The following is a 22,897-nucleotide window of genomic DNA, read 5'->3' as shown; positions in this document are numbered from 1 at the left end:
TTTTTATTATAGGTGGGCCACGTTAACCTGGAAGTTGCACATGACTTTAGTGCTTTCCATCTGTTATTGGCGAGTTGCAGAAAATAAAGGAAGGTACTTCTTTTGATGGTCTCCAGGGTAATATAAACTGGTACCGCCAGTGACCAGTTTCTTCAATCTGTGTGATCTATTCACTTTCAGAAATCTAAGGGCCACTTTATTTCTGACATCCACATATAAGTGTTGATATGCATTATTTTCATACATACATTATATTCAAAGTACAATGTAATTGAAATAAAGTTTTTATGATTTATCATTGTTTTTCTATACTATTATTACTTTAGTTAACAGATTAATAAAAAAATTGGTGGTAAGATCCTTTTCTATATTAGATTACACTGACATATAAATAGTCGACAACCCTACCAAATATTAATCATTTAATTTTTGAAATAAAAATTTATAGCATACTTTTAAACAGTAAAGTTTATTAAAAATAATTAACAAAAATGTATAGTATATGCTAAGGGGTAGGCGATATGAATTTTCTCTTAATTTAAAGAAACTATCACCGCAGCTATATAGAATATATAGTGAAAGAACTATTTTGCGATTGACAATCAGTTCTTTACAAATAGTTTAAAATTCAAAGTGATTGTCAATGAATAGTTAACAAACTTTTCAATATTTGAGCTTTCATTCCAAGAAATAGAATCCACATAGATTCACAGTAAAACAAAAATGAGTTTGTTTGCAGGTTAACTGACATCATGGACTGCTGAATATCGTCTCTGTTTGAAAGCGGATAAGATCTCTAGTCTAGTTTTGCGTATGGTCAGTTTAGATGTGAGCCAGAATGAAACTCTCAAAGAGTAGGAGTTTATATCATCGATTAAAGTTATGATGAAATATTAGTTTTCATTCTAAACACAGAGTCTCTTCTATTAAGTTGGAGTCGTTAAGTAACACAAAGGATATAGGCGCAGTGCTCTGCTCTCTGAGAGTTAGCACGCTCTTGTTTTTTTTTATACTATGCTATTCTAGTTTAAAACAGCAAGGGCACACTATTCAAAACTAAAATCCGAGTCCACTGCAAATATGCTTTCCCAAAAAAGCGGGTTGTGCTTTACTGAAGTTAGAGTAAAGAAAAGTAGTAAGACTTAAAGTTGTAGAAAATCGGTTTTTGAACTACGATGTCACTTAAATATTGACTGCCTTTCTACTTTAATATTTTAATAAAAACTATATTATTATCTGGTTTATTAAAAATTTCGTATATTTTTTTAAAAAATTTAGAAATTTTACAATTTTTATTTGTTATTTTAAGATATAATTTTACTTCTTAATTTATCACTGGCATATCAGAAAATATGAACCCACATATAAATATTTATGTACCAAATATAGATTTTTCCGAAATATTTGCGAAAATATGTCAAAATGTATAATAATCTGTAGCATATGCTAAATACTTATAAAAATTAGTATATTACAAAATTGATGAGTATTGTGTCGAGAGCGCTTAAAAAAATTTTTTAAATTATTTTAAAATTATTAACAATAGGAAATTTAAAAAAAAAATTTACAACGAATTTGCCACAATTATAATGACTAGATAATTTCATAAGTTGAACCGACAAGGTCCAAAGAATTTTGTTGATAGGTGGTGGCTATGAGTTGAATGAAAAGCAAACTTTTAAACTGCAGTTATCATCTGACTATCATCCTCATTGACGACGTCAGAGTTATCTGTTTTCTTCTTATTATTGAAGGCCTGCTGCACATCGCTTTCATCGATATCGATCAAATCGGGAAGGCCTTCCAAGTCACCGTTAGTCAACGGTGTAACTGTTTCTGGTGGTGGTGGTGAGTCGCGTTCTTCTTCTTCGTAAATAACATCGCAACTGGTCGGTATTGTTTTGGGTGGTGGTTTCTTAATCTGCTTGCCGACTTTCTTCTTGTAATCATCGTTTTCCATTTGAACTTCGCGTAAACGAACTGTCAACTCGTAAATGTCACGCTCGTTCGATTCGTTTTTCGCGCGTAATTCTTCGATTTCCCGTAAGTCTTCCGGACGTGGATCGCGACGCTCGTAACGCATGCGCATTTCATCGAATCTGTAAGATAAAACAGGAAAGAAATATAAAATATTTTTTTAGCAAACATAAATTTCTAATAAAAATATTTAAAAAAATGTTTGGGAAAATTTTGAATGAAACTGTGTCAGTTTAGTTTTTATTATAACGGCATGCCGCACTACCATTTAAAGCCAATTTTAACTGAGTGGGGAGCTATGAAGCCACAACCTTAGAAGCTGTTTTTGGCCACATCTGTTGTATGTTTAGCACAAACTGATTTAATATTTTTTTTATTTATAATAATAAAAATATTTAGTTTTTTACTTACAAATTCGTCAGGCAACGACACTTGCGATGAAGTTGTTCGATTTCGCTGGCATTGCTCAAATCGCGTTTATCCATCGCCGCCTTATCGTCGTCATAGCTGGCCTTGAGTTCTTTCAGATCGGTCTGATGTTGTGTCTCTACCCCTCTGCATTAAGTTGATTTGGTTGCAGGATTTTAGTAATTATAAAAGTATTTTTTTTAATTTATTAGAAGAGGAGTTAAGGAATAGAAAAAATAAACTTGTTAAAAATTTGGATATGATAAAATTGGGATAATTTATAAAACGGGGCCAAGGTGTAAGATATTAATGAAGGCTTTATGATGCTTTATGAAATTTTTAATATATTTTTTACTTTTTATTTAATTTTTTTTGCTACATTGTATATTATTTCTTATGTATTAAGTAACCATATTTTAGGTATATGATTGCCACTATATTGAACACTAAGCATGCTAAAGATATCAATGGCGACATTGTCATGTAAAGCACATATAATGATGGTATGTATGGGCACGCCCCTTTTGCAAGCACACTTAAGGCAGTGATAAATAACGATGCACAATTATCATACGAAATGCTGTTGAAAAATATATATATTCATAATATATTATTTAACAATTTATACTAATGATGTTATGATAGTTTTTGTTTAAAGGAATATATACAGTGCGCTTAATAAGTAATGGTACATTAATGTGAAACTGACGGTTTATTTAATTAAATACTACTTTTTTTATTATTTTTGTTAGAACGCATTGTGCTTAGTAGAATTTGGATTACAATTATTTACTAAATCAAAATTAAAAAAGAAACTCTACACATTTTATATAGAAACTTTTAATGACAAATAAAAAAAAAACACTTATATGTACGAAGGTTGCACATTTCCATATAAAAATTAATCAACATAATTTATTTATGTCGTATATCGTCGTATATCATACTGCAAAAATATTATTAAATTTATTTGTATTTCGAAAAGACTTCACGCCACTATCTCGCATTGCTGTATCTTGCTGATATACATGTTTTGGACAAAAGTCAGTTAACAGCACCAAAAAAAAAACATGAAATTGAAATTATATAACTGATAGGTAACAGCACTAAAAACCTAGATAATTTTTGTGAAAATATTTCCAGTATTAAAACGCTGCATAATTGCAACAATAATTTCTTAAATTCTACCCAAGTACTTTAAAGAGAAATAGAGAGGGCACTCGTAAGTTATTCAAAGGGATCTAATTATGACTGATTCTAACTAACTGATCTAATTATAAGTACTGTAACGTTTTATAGAATTTTTCTAGAAACTAACAAATGTATAATGTCTCTAAAAAATAGTCTCAAATTAATGAAGATCAAGAATGTAAAACGAGTACTCAGTAAAGGTATATATATTTAAGAATGAAATGACTAAGAAGAAAAGAATTGTAGATAAAAGGAAAAGAATGGATATTTTTACCTCGTAGGTAACTAAATAGTTACTTAAGAGGTTACTTAGTAGGTTATTTAGAAGGTTAACTTTGAAGCACTGAACTTTAAGTCCATCTTAGTGTGGATGCTGCAGATTCCTAACAGATTATAAAATATTAAAAGAAGATAAAAGCTATTATCAATTGTAAATTAATAATTTCGAAGCGTATGTTCCTTTACTAGTGGACTGAAGAAATATTAAAGAAACTATTTTTGGACAGAATTATAATTCGGTTAAATATAATTTATTTATATGTTATTTATTTCGTTGTCCACTCGGGCTGATAAAGATAATCATCATACTCCCTTGGATCGATAAAGATAGTAATAATGACCTTAATGTGGTATATGGTGTTCTTCGCAAAGCAATAAAATGTACGGACAAAAGGAAAGTGCACTCGAAGTACTATATTATAGGTTGTAACTGATTGGGAATTAGGATAAATGGTTGCATTTAAGATAGAATATATTATAACAATGAGAATAGAATAAACTGTGTAAGGAGAAATAAACTGAAGATATAAACTTCAGCAACATTACCACCTAAATAGAATAGAGCTACAGAGCAATTGGGCTTAAGTGTGTATATGTTACTAGACAGATGAAGGAATGCATGGTACCATGTTTATTACTGATTTAGTTTGGGCACAATTCAAGTAAAAATGTGTCCATTTGTATTATGTAATTGTTCAATGTGTTATTAGGAGTGATACGTGCAGAAGAGTTCTTGTCTCATAGAAATATTTTCTTTTCTTTGGGAAAAGAAATAGAGGCGGAGGCTTGATAGAAATCAGATGTCTATAAAAGTAATGTCTCGAAGAGAAAACTAAATCAGCGTGTAGGACTGACAATCTTACTTGGTGACTTAAAAAAATAGTTTTCTAATTATTATTACTGTCGATGTATTCATAGTATAAAGATATAATAGGAGAGATGCGATCTGGTATTGGAACTCCATTGATTAATGCCCAACTTAGAACTCGAGCATACTAGCATACTATCTAGAGGAGGATATTAGTTTTATTAGTTACGAAATTCTAAAATATCGAATCAAATCATCCGATTCAAAGATATCTATTTACTCAAGGAAATAAAAGCTTAGAACGAGACTTCTGAGGTTGAGATTTTTATCTCAGAAAAAGAAGAAAATGCTGGGTAGTTTCTTGACAAAAAGATTACATCTCTAAAGTCATATCGGAATTTGTAAAAAAGTGTTTACCGGGTTTTTTCTATATTTACTTTATATCGCTGGATGGGGATGGGTAAAGAAAAATCATTAAAATTGTTCTCATACAGGTGTTAATATCTTTTTTCTCTTAACCAATTTGAAAAGCAGTTATTAATATTTAGAGAAAGCGAATGTTCATTGATATGACTTTGAAACTAAATCATATGATTTCATAGGACGCATAATATATACTAGGTGCTAGATTTGATTCTATTGTAGAGATAGCTTACCTTAGGCGTTCATCTGCTGCTAATAATTTTTTCTTATGGCGATCAGCCAACTCCAGCAAAGCTTCATCTTTTTCAGCTTTCAATTTTGCCTTTTCTTTAACTAAAATTAATAATTAGAATAAATTTAATAATTTAGAATAAATTTAAATTTAATATTTATTAAAAAATAATTTTATTTCAACTGACTTAGCTCTCCTTGGTGTAAATCGGTTAACTCTTGTTTTGTGTATTGCAACTCCACTGAAAACTCTTCTTGCACTTGCTTCAAGCGCTCAAGAAAATCCTCCTCCATTTCTTGTTTCTTCTCTTCAAATTCTTTGCGCAAGTTTGCTATTAATGTAGGAAAATTTTTAATAAATTTTAAAGTTAATTTAAAAAAGAATATTTGTAAACCTTCTAGTGTCTCGCGTCTTTCCTCCTCACGACACATGGCATTTTGATATTCACGATCAGCGCGATCCAAATGCATACGTGTTTGAAGCAGCGCATTATCCGACCTATCCCTTAATTCCAGATATTCTTCCTTTTTGCGCTCCAGTGTTGCTTCTGTTTCCGCCAACTTTATTAAAATATATAATGTTTTATTATTAATTTATTTAAATATAAAAATTTTTTTTTTGAGGTTATGTAAAATAGTCTCTTCCTGCACTTTCTCTGTGTGTACTAAGTTTTATCATAACAGATATACATTTAATATAACTAATAAGTCATAAATGATAAAAAGTCATAACTTGATGGTGTTTGATATATATGGTGTTCTCTTTTAAAATACTATAGATTCGGAACGTTTTTTTTTATTCTAATTATATGGAAGAAAGTGGTAAGCAAGTAGTGTTCTCTTTTAAAATATTACAGATTCGGAATGTTTTGTTTTGATTCTATTTATATGGAAGAAAGTGGTAAGCATTATAAAATATAAGAAGAGGAAATAATATTTAATAATAAAACTAAAATTTTATATTAAGAGAAGGTTTTTGAGATATTGAGATTTTTAAGATGAATGAGCTCTTTAAGTAGAGTTTTCGGTACTGAAAATATACCATATTATATGATATCTTTAATTTTTTGAATGGACTTGAATGTACTTTTTACATCGGTTCAAAAGTATTGGCCGTGATTATTTGACGTCAAATCGAAATGTTTGAAGGCGTTCAATATTGCCGGTTAGATGAAGCTATATCAATGCATTCACTGATAAAAGGTACGGTTGCCGTAAACGATGAAGAATGTCTGAATGGATTGTGGTAGCACTGGAGTACTGAAGGAGACTGTTGTGAAAAAGATATATGCATTACGTTTCAATATTCAAACATACATATATGTATGCATATATATATACATATATATATACGGAATGGAAAATTTTTCTTCTACACCCCCTATTTATTAAATTTTCAAATTTCATTGACTCTTACCTCGGCTCGAAGTTCTTCTTCTATTGCTGTGTATCGCGTTGTTAGCGCTCGCAATTCTTCAACATGTTCTTCTTGAATTTTATCCAAGGCTTCACGGCGATCGTCTGCATAAACAGATTCGAGTTCATTTTTCAGTCTTGTCATCTCTGTGCTGTTGGCGGGAAAATGATAAGAAATTATTAAATTGCATTTATTCTAAAAAATTAATAAAAGTTTTTAAAAATAAAGTTTATTACACTTACTGTAGTTTCGTCTCCCAGAAAGAGGCAGCTTCATGGCGAATTTCATCAATACGATAATTAAGTTGACGCTCTTTGTCTCGAATGGTACTAAAAAAATTAAAATTTTTATTAAAATTAATTAATATCAATTCTTTCGTGAACAAATGATTTTATTAAGTATTTATTTCAGGTTGATTGGTTAAATTTATTTTTTATTATTATTGTTAAAAAATAAAAATTAAGAAAAACTAAATCACAATTTATTTTTTAATCATTTTTATTTTATCAATATTTCGACTTTAGTCGTCTCCTGATTCAGTTTCCTTAAGAGGTCTTTAGACTAAAGTCGAAATATCGATAAAAAAAAATTTTTTGACCAATTAGCCTGAAAAAAACACTTTTATTAAAATTAATAAATTAATATTAAATTATAACATTAAACTACATAAATAGATAAAGAAATATATATATATATATAGATATATAAATATAGTTATATGAAAAATTGTCTGCGTACTTATCACATTGATATTTAAGTTGAGACCTAGCGTGTATTTCTTCTTTAAGATTCTCTTTTGTTTCGGTTAATTCAGTTGTTAATCTTTCAAGTTGAGTAATGAGAGCCTGTATGGATTGTTCTTGTTCTCCAACAACTCCACGCAAGGAACGTACTTCTGCTTCGAAGGTTTTTAAAGTTTCCAACTGCTCATCTCGTGCAGCTAAATCATTCTCCAACTCTTCTACTTTTTGTAGAGCTTCGCGACGTGCACTTTCGGATTTCTCCAATTTTTCCTTACATGTTCCCTGAGTTTGACGAATTTTCCATTCACAGTCTTCCATTAAAGTTTCTTCTCTATCTATTATTTAAAAGTAATAATTATATATTTTTTTTTGTTAATTTATTTTATTAAAATTCATTGAATTACCTCTGTTTTGTGTTCGCATTATTTCAAATTCAGTTTGCCATCGATCTTCACATATTCTTCTTTCATTTCTAGAGATTTTCAAAGCATTGTTTAATGCCGATATTTGTTCTTCAAGTTCGGCACGTATTTTGATCACTTCTTGACGCCATTCTTCTGCATCACTTTGTGCTGCAGCGAATTGTGTTTGTAGGTTACTAGCCAAAGTCTTGGTCTGTTTGAATTTCTCCATAAGTTCCGTATGTTTTTCTTCAAGCTCTCCTGTAGTTATACATATTAATTATTTTAGTTTAGAAATATGAATATATACAAATATATCTATATATATATTCTAAACATAGAAGTAGATGAGAAGGTCAGGAAGCATATATATAAAAAAACGGCATATCAAAAGGTCAAGGATTTCTTTTAATCCATTTTTTGTAGAGTTCTAGCTCTTTGGGTATAGCATATAATATATTACAATTACTTTTGCTTTAATTTTTTGGACATAAAAAATGTTATCTGAAGGATGGGTATGACTATTACTCAGTATTGACTTTAAAGCAATAGTGGAATGTTAACTTTAATGTAGTTTTTGATTGTTTTTCAAATCATTTTCTGTTGAAAGGAAAATATAGGTATAGCTATATTGCAATACACCATTAACTAAGTAACAATTGAAATAATGGAATAAGCTCTCTCTGATAAATGGCATTTGCTACGGATTTGAACTCCAACTATTACTAACTTCTTATCCCTTTTAAGCGATACAGTCAAAATCTATTTTATTTTCTTTAAAATTTTTTAACTCGAGCAAATAAATAAATGGTTTGAATGTTTGAACGTGAGAAGAAATAGTTTCCTTGATTTTGTAATCTGACTCTAGGATTTTTTATTTAATTTTTTGGCCTAACACTTTCATTCACTAAATTTGTTTCATTGACATATTAGTAATCAATAGAAATGATATTTAAATCTCACTTACTAATGCGATACTGATATTGATCTTCACGTTCATCGAATTTTTGCCGTAGTCCCACTTTTTCATCTTCCAAAAGTTTAAGTTTCTTACGTACGAACTCATCGTCCTTGTGCGCTGCACTCAATTCACCTTGTAGTCCTGAGCATTGCATTATATATTTTAACAAAAAACAAATAATATATTAAATAAATAATCTGATTAATCATTAAATGTTATCAGACTTACGTTCAACGTTCCAGGTTTTCGCCGAAAGTTCAGAGTCTAAATTTCCTACTCTATTCTGTAACTCGGAAATTTTGGTTTGTAAATTATTTACATTCAGCTGTGTTACTTCGAGTTTCTCGTGAAGTTGACTATTTTCAATTCTAAAATAATGTAAATAAAAAATTTAAATATATATATTATGCATAAGTTTAGATAAGGATATATAAAAACTTACAATAATTATATAAATATAGATAAAAAATTTTAAATCAATTTAATCCATGCAATTTTCTAAGCAACTGCCCAGCACGGCAAGATGTAGATTTGACAACCTTGGAAGCAGGATCTTAGTCCCAAATCAAATAGATAAAATTAAGCCCACAGCAATTACAAGATTTATGAATAGTCTAGAATTGTCTTAGTTGGACCTTTAGGCGCACAATAGATCTTTTAGATCGGGGTGCATTCATAGCCTATTATTTAATAATATAATATTGGCTAGCATAGAAATGAGAACTAACCGATTATTAAAATATAATACGTGATCCATTTAGTATGCTGGATAAGGCGCTTCATTGTCTTATCTGAGTACTACCAATCAATGGTAGTGCATTGATAATTTTTGAATAATTTTCAATAGCAGTTCCAATGAATCAGAAACTATTACAAATGTCTGGCTATATTTGAATCGAGTATACTATATTAAGATCCTTAGCCCGATTCAAATATTGCAAGATATTTGTAATAGTTTCTGATACATTGGAAGTAGTATAGAAAGTTATTTTAAAATTATCAGTGCACAATCAATGGTAGTACTCAGTTAAGATAATGACAATCGGACAATCGTATTTTAACAATCGGTTAGTTCTCATTTCTATACTATATTAAGATCCTATGAAAGCTAGAAAATTGGTTTTAGGGTTGCATATATATAACCCTATTAACAACTGCTATTATTGCATATCAGAAATTAATCAAAATTCGTTTATATATGTTTCCAATATAATTTTAGCACTTATGATAATAAAGAATATTAAAAACTATATTCTATTCACACTGACGATTTATGTAAAATGATACTTTTTTGAAATTTGGCTGCAAATATTTTCTGTTGGCCTTCAAAATATTGTGTCATATTACAGTGAAGTACCAAAAACAATAACAAAATAAAATTATTTTTGCAAAAATTTCAATTACTTCAAAAATATTTCGATCAGTTATTTTTTGTCATGTATTGTGACAAAAATATAAATAATTTTGTTAAATTTTTAAAGCTGCCATAGATTTTCAAATAAAAGTCAACGCATAAAAGATATTAAATGAATCATTTTTCAGTTTCCGCCGAAAGAGAAAAGATGCTCGGAAGATTTATCTAAAAATATTTTTCATTATTTTACGACCGATCCAAATGCGTTGTCTGTCTGTGATGGTCTATTACTGAACGGGAAGATGGGTATGTCTGAATGGAAATTGCAGGTTTAAAAACTCATTTTTAAAAATAATTACAACCAGAAATATTTTTTATTTTTGTTATTATAATAATTTTTTTTTATTGTTATTAACTTTTTATCATTATTATTAACTTTTTTGTTATAATGAATTTTTTTTTAATATTTATTTTTAATAATCAAATTAATCTTTGCTTTCACATTTCTGGCAAATTGTGTATAAGAGATCTTGGCTACCAAACAAAACAAAGCAAATTTTCTGCGTTTTGCGGCTTTTATTTTTATATATTTTATATATAGTATATACAATATATTATTATAATATATTTGTGAAGTATATAAATATCGGCAATGTATAGAATAATAAATGATACTTTTAAAACACACATAATTCAATTTAATTTTAAAGATATTTCGCATAGGAATCTACTTTTGTTTATAATATAAACATTTCTCTATTTTGTTGTTGCTTTTTTATTTAATGTGCTAAACCAAGGAAATATGTGTTAGAGTAAATATATATATATATATATATAGATAAGTATTAAACATTTGGCTAAAAAATAGATTTATTTAAATAGATGAAGTGTGCAGATTTTATACACAAAAAGCCAAAGAATTTAATTAATTCGAAACAAAGAAAAAAATAAGAAACAGATTTCTCTTCGAGATACTTATAATATATATACATTAGCATACATATATATATGTATGTCTGTTTAGTGATAAGTAATGTGATTTCCTTTGTTTATACAATTTTAAATAAACTAATTGATTTTGTATAAATCAATTGAATATTGTAGAACTCGGAGACGCAATTTCTTGCTTTTCGTAGTAGCGAAATAAAAACTATCGAACTTACAGGCAAGTTCAGTGCACTGAGATTCTTAGCAAAACATTATTATAAACTCATTCAAGTAATGAAATAATATATATTAATGTAGTCATATATATAAATATATATCTTATAATGATTATTATAAACTTTATTTTAATATTCTTATATATTATACGTCATACATCTGTTGTGTCGCTCATAACACAAAAGAGAAGAAAGATGAATATATATTTTTTTCTAAATCAAATCTTTTGAGTTAGTTAAATTCTATTATTTTTATTTAAATTATTTATTATGATTTATATTATTCAAGCTAAACAAAATGTTTACATCCCACTTTTCTACAATATTATTATTTTTAGTCTATTAATAATATGTAGTTATATGTAAATATGTGCTAAGTCACATTTATTTATGAGTGCAATGAATTTAAGTGCGCCAACTAACATATAATACTAATACTATATACTAGTATTCATAATACTATGAATTTTATTTTAAAATAATTTAAATTAATCATAAATAAATGTTTTTAAGCATATACAATATATAATCATTTTAACATGATATATAATATTGCCAATGCTCCCGACCCACAAAACACTAAACACACGGATTGAGAATCATCCAAGAATGCGGTAGCTTGCTGGCGTGGCAGCTAATATGCAGAAGATGAAGGTTCAAGGAAGGCTGGAGGGTACTGTCAAGATACTAAACTAAGACATCGCTATAAACAACAAAAACCTGTAAGGGTATAAGATGATGATGATACTATATTAAAAAAATATCTTTCAAAACACGAAATTCCATAGAATTATGTTAGCAACTTTAATATACCTAATTTGTTGGATATGAATTATGTGTAGGACCATAAGATGATGTTGATACAATATTATCTAAATATATTAGATAATATAAAACGTATAAACATTTATAGAGATATAGATATATATAGTTTAAAGCCATAACACGATATTAATACAATATTGGCAATATCGGAGCATCGTTGTAGTAATAACATGATTCCTATATCATGTGTTTGTACGGCTGTAGGAAGTGAGAAGGGTGGGACCCTGTAGTACCCCCAGCTATCAAAGAGTAAAAGTGCCTAGTTGCGCTGACTCGAAAAAAGGATCAACATACATACATACAAAGTTCTTGAAATTTATTCTCCAAAAAGGACAAGTTGATTTGAGAAGTGCTATGAAACGTGTTAATATCTGAAGTTGGTTGGTTCAGGTATTTAATAATCTTAGCCATTGGTTTGCTTTAAAATCAGTTTAGATAGCTTCTGCCTTCTTTTGAGAATTCCCAATGCTAAAACTTCTTTTCAACTACATAATATAATTGGAGATCTTAAAATTGGAGATGTTTCAAAACGAGTAAATTCAGAACCGGTTCAAAACCCTCTATTTAATGAAATCAAATTTTTCAGCTTTACGTTAAAATTAGATCTTGATAGAAAAACTTTATCCTTCTGTCTTTATGCGTTAAAGACATATATATATATTTATATATATAAACCTTTATTAAAAATAAAGGTAAGTGTACAAGGCGAAAGGCAATCCACTCAATAACGGTTCCTTTTTTTAGATATTGTTTTTTTCTTATAAAGAACAATACCTTTCCCATTGATTGAAAGCTTTCACTTCTGCAGTTATATCTAGAGTTTTGAATATTACTATAGGTTTCACTTGTTTTAAACAAGAACCAACAATTTTAATCATATATATTTTTAGTGCTATTATAGTACGACTTGTAAAAACAACTAGTTAATCAATGAGTTTAGATTATATTTGAAAAGTGTTGAAGAGGGTCCATCATTTTACTGCAAGCTGAGTGGCTGACTAAAGATCTTTGCTATTTATATAATATATATATTGAAAATTGATTTTTTATTAGTTGTGAGTAAATCCTAAAATTAATTTTGAAATCAACTAAAGAATAAGGAACTGGACTAATAGGTCTTTCACCTTTGAAAATTAATAATATTATGATATATAACTAAATAATAATAAACATGTTAAAAATTAATTATGTTAGGATATATAAATAAAACTATTTTAATGAAATACTAAAACATTTATATCTAAGTATTTTCATGTTGTCTCAATAGGCATGCAAAATAAATAATACCGGGTTGTGTGGTGAGTTTCGACGTCATTTAAAGTAAAATCCAAAGAAAAAATATATTTGTTAAAGATGAGTACTTTAATTTGGAACAAATTATACATATTTTGCTGAAAAAATGGAATAGTACAAATAATCAGAACTTATTGCAATTGTCCCTATGATATATAATAAAAATTTTAGAGTCATATTGTGAAAACTCTATTACTATTGTCAATGCATACATATATACGGATGCAAACTGTAGATTCTGCGAAAAGAATGAGGAGTCAGTCACATATGTGCTGTTAGAATGTTCTTCGGTAATGTACAAACGAAATAGACTCCTGGGAATGTACACTATTAGTGAAGAGGCAATAAAACTCTGTAAAGTAGGTTCTATACCACATTTGATTGATACACCAGAAGCAAGTCTCTAAACCCAAAAAAGAGCACAATAGACCCGATTGTCGCAGTACCACATATCATAACAATAATAATAATAATTGTCAATGTGAAATACAATAAAATTTTCGGAAAAATAAAATAACAACTGGAAGTAGTAAGGTCTACTGCTATTATTAACTTGGAATGAAATATTAATGTCTGAAATAAAACAGTATATGGTATAGTTAAAAGCAACTACTGTCATTTATATGAAAACCAATGCATATTTAAAGAAAAATATCTGTACAAAATTAATATAAGCTACTACTTTTATTGTAAAATTTAACTATTTATAATTAAACACTTGCACAAAATCTTACAGAGTTGGTTACTAAATCGAATCTTCAATGCATATCTCTAACTTAAAACAGACCAGAGAGTTGCTATTTCATTTTTATTGAAATAAATAACGTATAAAGTCTGAAATTATGAGATATTTTATTGATAATATTAATTTGAACAGTTTCTATGACAACAGAATAGATCTATAGGCGGTCTGTCACAAACTCAAGTGTGCTGGAATTAAACGATTCTTTATCAACAGCGTAAAACCTTACTGATTGGGTGGTCAAATTACATTTATAGGGCAAATACTATTTTCAAAACAGACCAAAATTTTGATGTAAAGGAAATTAAGAAATGCAAATTGAATTAGTTTGCGAACATCAAAGATAATCAAGTAAATATCAAATTTAAAAACACTTTGCTTAGACCGATTGGTGACACCACAAGAATGGCGATTGAGTGGAACCCGATGGGTAGCAGAAGAAGGGGTAGACCTGCTCACACCTGAAGAACACAAACCGACACGGAAATGTCACACATGCGGAAAGGCTGGGGAGAGTTGAAGCTATTGGCCACCAATCGTACCGAGTGGAAGTTATTTGTTGCGAACCTATGCTCCTCTTAGGAGTTAAAGGATTAAAAATATATTCTTGTTTAACAATGATTTTCTTTTAAGGAGATTCAGTGCAGTTGCAGAAGAAAATTGTCGAACATGAAGATGTGACTTGTGTCTCTCTCGGAATTTAGGTGTATATTGGCAAATAACTTCTTCAACAGTTGATACATTTAGATCTTAGTGCAGATTTTTGTTTCTGACATGCCACGGAGCGCACTTAGTTTGTTGAAGAATTTAATTTAAATTTGTACTCTTTGAATATTTTTCTAAATTTGTGTTACACGCTGAACATAGGTCCAAATTACAATATAAAAAAATTTAAATAAACCATAGAATTTTTTTATTATTGCTTCATAGTATTTAAATGGAGTGTTAGAAAAAAAACTTTCATTATTTCACAGGTAATTCAGATGTGTAACCATTCGTACTACTTCAAGTGTTAGTTATTCTTGAACTTAAAAAATTCTCAATAGACCCAATAAATGATGTAGCACAGCGAATAATCAAATGATTTTAAAGGCATCTGTTGGATTTTAAAATAGTTCAATAATATAAATACTGTATAAATAAAGTATATATATTTATGTGTTTATAAAACATTTATAAATATATATAAACAAAGTACATAAATGTGCAATTTACGTAAGTAATCAAATCTAATTTGAGTTCAATTTTCTTCTACGAGTAAAAAGCAGGTCAGAATTCAATCAATTTTCCTCTAGTATTTCTTCACAAAATTAGGAAACTCAGCCCCTCAAGACGATTTATCATATATAAATATGACGTTGTTCTCGTATTTATAGTTTCTATTCGAGTCTTCCCAACGAAATGAAATTGTAACATTTAAATATTCGCATTTATGAAATCCGGAAAAGTAGCACAAATTGTTTTCGTTTTTGTATCTTCAGAGATTTGCAAAATGCAAATTCAAATGCGAACATTTTTTTTGGCGTTGATAAATTTATTCGCTACAAAATTTTTATATTTCATTCGTAACACACGATTTAAAAACAAGCGTGGGAATTCAAATTATATATACAATTTACTATATATTCATATATATATATATATACATATATATATATACATATGCATGATTATATTAGTTAGATTCAATAAACGATTATTAGACTTAGTACATTTATTTAGCGAAAATATTTAATAAATTGACTGTAGATAAATAGTTGCATATTTTCATCTCTAGAATTTGGAGGAAAATTTGTTGTAGTTCACTTTGTACAATTAATAAAATTTTTAGTTATTTATAAATAAACATTTAATATTATATTTAATAAATAAATATTTCTTTGAAATTTAATGTGAGTAGTGAATGGTTATAAAATTCAAATAACAATTCAGAGAATTGAGATAAAAACTGAAATTCATGTGAATTCATTCTATTTCAAATTAAACTAATATTTCATCTATTCTATCTATTATCAATAGCAACAATACAAATATTTGTTTCTATTTAAGGTTTTTTTTTGAGCACAAGTCAAATCATCATAACTCTGAAGCGATCATGTATTAAAATTATAGTGAAAATAATTGTTTACCCCATTAATTAATTAATTTTGATGAAATTTCAATGTATGTCCATTAGAGATCATAGAAATTGAAAGATATCTTGATTTTGATAACTTGAGGTAATCCTGAGATATAGCTTGGGTATTTAAATACCCGACAGTCATTGGTGTGATAATTTTTATATCAATTTTATATATTTGGCATCTCCTCTGCATAGAAGACACACTAATAAGGGTGAAACTTCCTTCCTGTTTTTTCTCCATTCCTAATATTTGGCAGCACTTTTCTCAAGCATTTTTCGACAAAAAAAATGTAAAGTAAATAGGTTAAAATTATGCTGTACTATTTTTATGTGGTAGATTCATTCTTCTCCTTTAATGTTAAAAAAAATATGTCGTGAGATCTTTCGCATAGTTCCCAATAGAATGGTCTACATGTCTATACTTTATTTGGTATCTAAATATCCAATACGCTAAACTGTGTTAATATAGTAAAATTATTAGACCATAATATTTAAAATACAAAATTCTTAATCAGTTATTAATCCATCTTAGACTAGAAAACTAGTTACAGTAAATAGAATTGAAGTTGACAGCATGATCACTCTTGTTACCAATACGTGTAGGCATGAATGCATAAAGATGTGGATTTTTATGTGATGATCTTTGCCATTATAAAGCCAAGACTTAGGTACTGTAGGTACCGGAACATGAAGGGGCCGATAGCGATGAAATAGGAGACACCCTAGCAAAAAAAAATACATGTACTTCTTTGATTTGTCTAGAGCCCTACTGCGTGGTAATAAATAGATTCGCAAATAACTTCATATGTGAACGGGAGAAACGAAATCTACTTGAACAGGTATGCGGCAGTCAAGAAAGTTCATTGATTCTTAACACATCAAAGTTAACCTATCCTTAGTCCTAGCAGAAATGATATTAAACTCAACACTGAATTTCTTACAGGACCTGCACCACATGAAAAATATAGGTGCGGTAGAAAGTGATTCCAGTCGATTTTATCGTGAGGAGAAGGAAACATCAGAACATATTCTATACAACTGGCCAGCGGTAGCAAGACGTATACTTGACTACCTTGAAAGCGGGATCTTAGTCCCTAATAAAATAGGTTAAATTAAACCTACAGCAATTACGAGATTTGTAAGTAGTCTAGATTTGTTTTATTTGGGCTTTTAAACACAAAATAGTTTTTTACGTCAGAGTGCATTTATGACTAATATTTAATCATAATAATAAAGCCAAGGCGAAATGAAAGAAATGCTTTGTAACTTACTATACAAATATACCTAGCTTTAATAAATTATTGATACGATTGTTGAAAAATCGTTTTTCAAGAATACCGAAGAACGACCATAAACCGATTTTGGAAATATCATAAGTTCCAAAAAATAAAAATTTAGATCAATTTATGTTGGTAGGTCATATGGCACAAATATATATTGCACGAAATTTTTTTAAAAGCACGGAATTCTAAGAATGGTTTTACAGACGGTCTATCACAGACTCATCCTTAAAATTAACCTAGCGCTACATTCAACTTTTATTGAAGGATGTAAGGTCTGAGCGCTGAAATTAGGGTAAATGTAAGAAATATATTTAATTAGGTTTGTTAATAAATCACACCAAACCTTGGTTAGTCTAAGATGTACTACTTTTCACTATCTTTAAATCGAGTTCAGAAGTCGGAAACAAACAAATAACTTAATATATGAACGCGAGAAGCAGCCCAAACAGCCATGCGGCAATCAAGAAGGTTCAAACTTCCATAACTCGAACTAAATAGATAAAAACAGGATTTAGAGAGCAAATTAGGTCTCCATAAGTCGAACTTTTAGAAAGTCGAAAAATAGAACGGTGATACATAAGATTAGCTCAGACTCACTCTTATATCTAACCTAATCTAAAGTGTGCTTCGTCTTACAGATTGTTTAAAATGTATATAAATTTTAAATATATATAATATAGTTTATAATATATGGACTGATATATACTTTACAAATAATATATACAGTAGACAAAATAAAAACAAAAACAAATGCGCAAATGAATATCGTGTAGGTTAAGTGCAAAATTCAATTTATATTTAAATCGACAAAAGAAAATTAATTTTTATTAAATAATTGGAAAATGAAAAAATTTTCACACAAAGAAAAATATCGCAACCATTGAAATTGATTGTGATCGTAAGACATGGGGATCTACTTTCCATATTAATTTTAAAATTGACATTTAAGTCATCGATCACATTCAACTGATGTACGCAGATATGTGAATGCAGCAATTATGTAGCGGTTCTTGAAGATTTGTAATAGTAGTAGAAAAAAATATACTAATCTCCAAAAGCTGAAGACAGAGATATTAACCGTTTATAACCATTTCTTATTAACTGGATAAACTGATGGTTGAAGAAATTTTTTTATTTCGCTTTGGACCTTATAAATTATATGAATAAATAGAACCGTTGAAGTCAAATATGTGAGACTTTTACTTGAACCAATGGATAATATGAGTTTTGTGCACGAATATATAATATAATCTAACTTGGCCCATTGGAACTAAAATGAGACTATAACTAAAAAAAAAATAATGAGCACAAAAACTATTTAAAACAAGTTTAAATAATTTAATGGTTAAATAAGTTTAATGGATTTAAATTTTCTTATAACTAATTCTCAATCTTCTAAACCTTATGTGAGAATAAATTCTATTTATAGATTATTGATATATAGTAATATTACATAATTACAATAAACAAAAAATAAAAGATTTTAACTTACTTGTACTTTTCCGCTAATAAGTCCTTGCCAAAATTGCCAAATTTATTTGATTTAGCATAATTTGTATCACCACCCTCTTCAATAATTTCAATAGTCGGTTCTTCACCCATTCTAATACCACCGCTTCCAATGCAACTGTCATCGACACTGCGACGTTTTATAGGTTCAGAGCTACCCTCAACATGTATGGGTACAAAGTGCACTTTACCAATACTATTGCCAGTAGCGCCATTTATGTTGACAATTTGTTCTTCAGTTGTACTTGAGCCAGACGAACTAGCGCCATTTGCCTGCAATAAACTCGAAGCAGTCGACTCGACAACATCAGGCAAGCTAATGCTTTCAATGCACACTAAACGCTCAGCAACATTAGTAACACCACCATCGTCCACATTATCTAAATAATCATATTCCTCGTTCGGCATTAAGAGTTCATCACAATCCGTTGAATTACCATCGCGAACAAAAGGTAAATGATGACCACTTGTATTACTAGTTGCGGCGCGCTGTGCAAAAGCTTCTCTATCGCTGCTACCCGCTTTGGCCTGAGCACCATCGACAAACCCAGAGTCAGGACAGCCAGTACTCAAATTCGAATCACTGGCATTTTCACTCTTCACAAGATTATGTTGCTCAGGCACATCATAATGTTGGCGTGAGATTTCACTGCCAAGGTCTTCGGCATCTTCGTATTCTTCCGGTACTTCGGCTAATTTTATATTGATGTGACGCGCAGAAGTGTGCAGTGGATAGGGACTATTTTGATTTTGATTTGTTACAATGGATGCAGTTTCACTTAAAATACTCTCAAGCACCTCTTCAATCGGTGTTATCTTAACACTATCGTAACTAGTATCCGTGCCATTATATATAACCGGTTGTGCAATGCAATCACCAACCTCTCCATTACTATCTCCACTACAATCAACCACAGTTATGGTTGGCAGTACTATTTTTGGCTTATCAGTCACGTCAGAATTATCTTCTTTCGGGATAACCGATTCACGAAATTCGCGTGCTGCACTATTTCGCGTAATTGTCGGCGCTGTTTCATTTATTTTGGCATTTGCCTGCCCCATTGAAGCGTACGTACGCAAATTGTCGCCCGGCGTACTGTCTTGCGGTTCAATATTTCGCGTTTCTCTTGCTACACTACTTTGCCACAAATTATCACGTTCACATGCCGCAAGTTTGACTTCGGCCGTTTGATTTATACCGTTTACACCGTTTTGTGTTAAATGCGCGCATTTATCAAATTCACTATAATCACACCCGATTGAGGCTTTTTCACTAGTTGCCACTTCTGCAAATCCACAATCGCGCTGTTGTTCACGTTCACCGCTCCGATCGCATTCGTGCTCGATACCGACCCTTTCAGTATTGTTTTCTGCCGTCGAGACTGTGTCTGTTGTGAAGGCGCTTGAGTTAATATTTGGCACTTGAGTGGTAAACGAATTATGCCTTTCTTCCAAAAACTTGGCGCTCTGCGCTCTTCCAGTGTACAACTCATCATCGGTTTTGCACTCATCCGCTGAAGACGAGCGAGCACGTTTACTCTGCATTCCGACAATATCCGCTGAATGAGCACGCTGTGTACGTTCTCCGTTGACTACATCTGAGCGAAAGGTATCTGCGCTAAAAATATGTGTAGAATTCTGAGATCTATTTCTGTCATCAGCCTGTTGACGAAGCGGGTCGGTGGTCTGCTCAAGGTGTTTTGCAGTCGTTTGTTTTGTAGTCAAACTTTTGTTATTATCAAAGCGATTCATTAGCGTTTCATATAAGGCTGGTGAATTGACTGCTCTATTATGAATAAGAAACTCCGATGGCACATTTTTATTGCCCGCACTTAGCTCCGAATTACTTTCTAGAGCTCTATGTTGGTGTTGTTGTTTGGAGTGCGGCAATTGTTGCTGTTGATTTTGAAGTTGTTGCACTTTAGTCTGATTATGTACACTTTTATTCCGACTATGATTATTTCGTCCACGCGCCATAAATAAATTACCTAACTTAGTCGACCAAGCACTTGTTTTCGCAGCTTTTACTATATAATTTGATTTAGTCACTCGACTGAGTGTTTCATTGTCAATATGTGTTACGTCAGTTGAACGCGTGACCTTAGCAGGCGATGTTCCTTTATTTGTTCCCAAATTTAAGGAATATCTGAAGAATGATGGTCGTTTACCTTTTTGAATTTTCTTTGATTGACGATAATTAACTTCACTATAACCTTGATGTGATGCGTCTGTACCAGAATTTCTGCTCTCAGTAATTGTTTCAGTGTTGTCTGTAGAGTCGTTATTGAATTTTTTCGATAAGGTCGTATTATGCTTAAGTGTGCTATATGGATTGCCAATATTTTTGCCACTCTGCCGATCAGCTCGTTCGTTTCGACTAGTGCTAGCGATTTCATCATTTACGTTGGTGACCGACGTTGATGGCACATCTTTGTTTGTTGTTTGATATGCTCTTTTTAGAAAATCCTCTTTGCACGGTGCCGTGTCACTTTCAAATATGTGCTCTGACAGAGAATTATTCTCAGAATAATGTGAGAATTGTTCTGACATAGACGCTGCAAGATTTGATGCTGTTTGCGCTAAACTAGCTCTGTGCTCAGGGGGTTGAAATCCGAACCGATTGTAATTTTCTGCTAGTGATGCGGCAGCTGATGTACTCGCCTGTTCATCGTTGGTGCTTGGCCTGAGCAATGCTTCAGCTCTTGCTAATGCCGATTTATTTGCGATAAGATCATCAATGGTTTCTTTATCAATACTAACAAATTTATTGTAATTGTCATCAGCATTCTGCAATGTAACTGTGGAAATTCCTGAAGTGTTGCTTGTAGTTGCATTCAAGGCCGGTTGCGGTGCCTCTAAATTTTCACCTGATGTCGTTTGAGTTGTGGGTTTATCAGCGGATTTAGAGTTCTTTTTGCGAGTAAAAAAACGAAACATTTTCTAGCGGTAAGATTTATGGAAAAAAATAATTAAAAATACATTTAATTTAAATATTTATTTGAAAATTTAGAAGAGGGAATTATTAAGAAGAGTCTTAATAGTGCTTAATGGAATGAAAGTACACGAATGAAATATTATATTTTAGCCATTATAAACAGATTTATTATTATATTAAATAACGAAAGCAAAATTTATGAATAATTGAAAAAAATTTGTTTTAAAATATTTATTTCAAAAATAATTTTTTTTCATAAAAATGTGATTATTTAAAAACTTGTCAAAAATTAAATTAAACAAAAATTTTAAGACTTATCATTAGATAGTTATTTTATTATATACCAACCTTTAATTAATTATAAAAGTTAATTAGTTCTCAGCTATTTCTCAATTTGTTGTATAGTTATAATTTTGTTGTCTCTTTGACTTCTCTCTTGAATATATATGTAGACTGTATAAAAATATAATTTATAATTTATAATTATGTTTAATTTTAATAGTCAATATAAATTTATTTGCACTGTTTATTGATTTAAATATTAATTATTGTAATGCACAATACAATTGACAACAATTGACTTAAAATTATATTTAATTTTATGTAATATTTTTTTTTTAATTTTATTTTTTAATTGCAATGACACCTAGATCTGATTTTATATAAACTTCAAAAATATATATATCTTATTAATATATATAACTAATATAAATAAAACATACAGCAAAGCCCTAAATACTGCAATAAAGCAATTACTGATAGCACAAAATCTGGCTTTAAGAATACTAATTAAGATTTCTGGGTATTTTAGAACAACAGACATGCATAGAAA

At 29.9% G+C, this 22,897-nt stretch overlaps 1 protein-coding gene across 2 annotated transcripts; it reads right to left on the bottom strand.

Moving 5' to 3' along the window:
• Positions 1 to 1,306: 1,306 nt before the first annotated feature.
• Positions 1,307 to 22,523, bottom strand: LOC119686078. 2 transcript variants are annotated; one of them, XM_038100541.1, is made up of 13 exons: positions 22,414 to 22,522; positions 19,114 to 22,070; positions 9,068 to 9,207; positions 8,846 to 8,980; positions 7,882 to 8,139; positions 7,473 to 7,812; positions 6,977 to 7,063; positions 6,735 to 6,885; positions 5,713 to 5,878; positions 5,506 to 5,649; positions 5,320 to 5,419; positions 2,389 to 2,532; positions 1,307 to 2,099 (listed from the first exon to the last, which is right to left on the bottom strand). In XM_038100541.1, exons 2-13 carry the CDS (start codon positions 22,065 to 22,067, stop codon positions 1,679 to 1,681), a joined length of 5,040 nt encoding a protein of 1,679 aa, XP_037956469.1. In that variant the 5' UTR covers positions 22,068 to 22,070; positions 22,414 to 22,522; the 3' UTR covers positions 1,307 to 1,678. The 2 variants fall into 2 exon arrangements, with proteins under 2 accessions (XP_037956469.1, XP_037956471.1); XM_038100543.1 differs by lacking the exons at positions 1,307 to 2,099; positions 2,389 to 2,532 and adding an exon at positions 2,758 to 2,965 and having other exon boundaries at positions 22,414 to 22,523.
• Positions 22,524 to 22,897: the final 374 nt, after the last annotated feature.

Source organism: Teleopsis dalmanni, chromosome 2 (genome assembly GCF_002237135.1).
Source record: "Teleopsis dalmanni isolate 2A chromosome 2, ASM223713v2, whole genome shotgun sequence".
Lineage (NCBI taxonomy): Eukaryota > Metazoa > Arthropoda > Insecta > Diptera > Diopsidae > Teleopsis > Teleopsis dalmanni.
The sequence above is the reverse complement of the archived record's forward strand: the minus strand, read 5'-3'. Positions and strand labels throughout refer to the sequence as shown.

Bases quoted from the DNA above. Each gene is read 5' to 3' on its own strand.
- LOC119686078 (XM_038100541.1), bottom strand. From the start codon at position 22,067: ATGTTTCGTTTTTTTACTCGCAAAAAGAACTCTAAATCCGCTGATAAA. The intron at 8,981-9,067 runs GTAAGTCTGATA...TGCAATGCTCAG, and splicing joins GAAAACCTGGAACGTTGAAC to GACTACAAGGTGAATTGAGT. The intron at 5,650-5,712 runs GTTTACAAATAT...CTACATTAATAG, and splicing joins AAGACGCGAGACACTAGAAG to CAAACTTGCGCAAAGAATTT.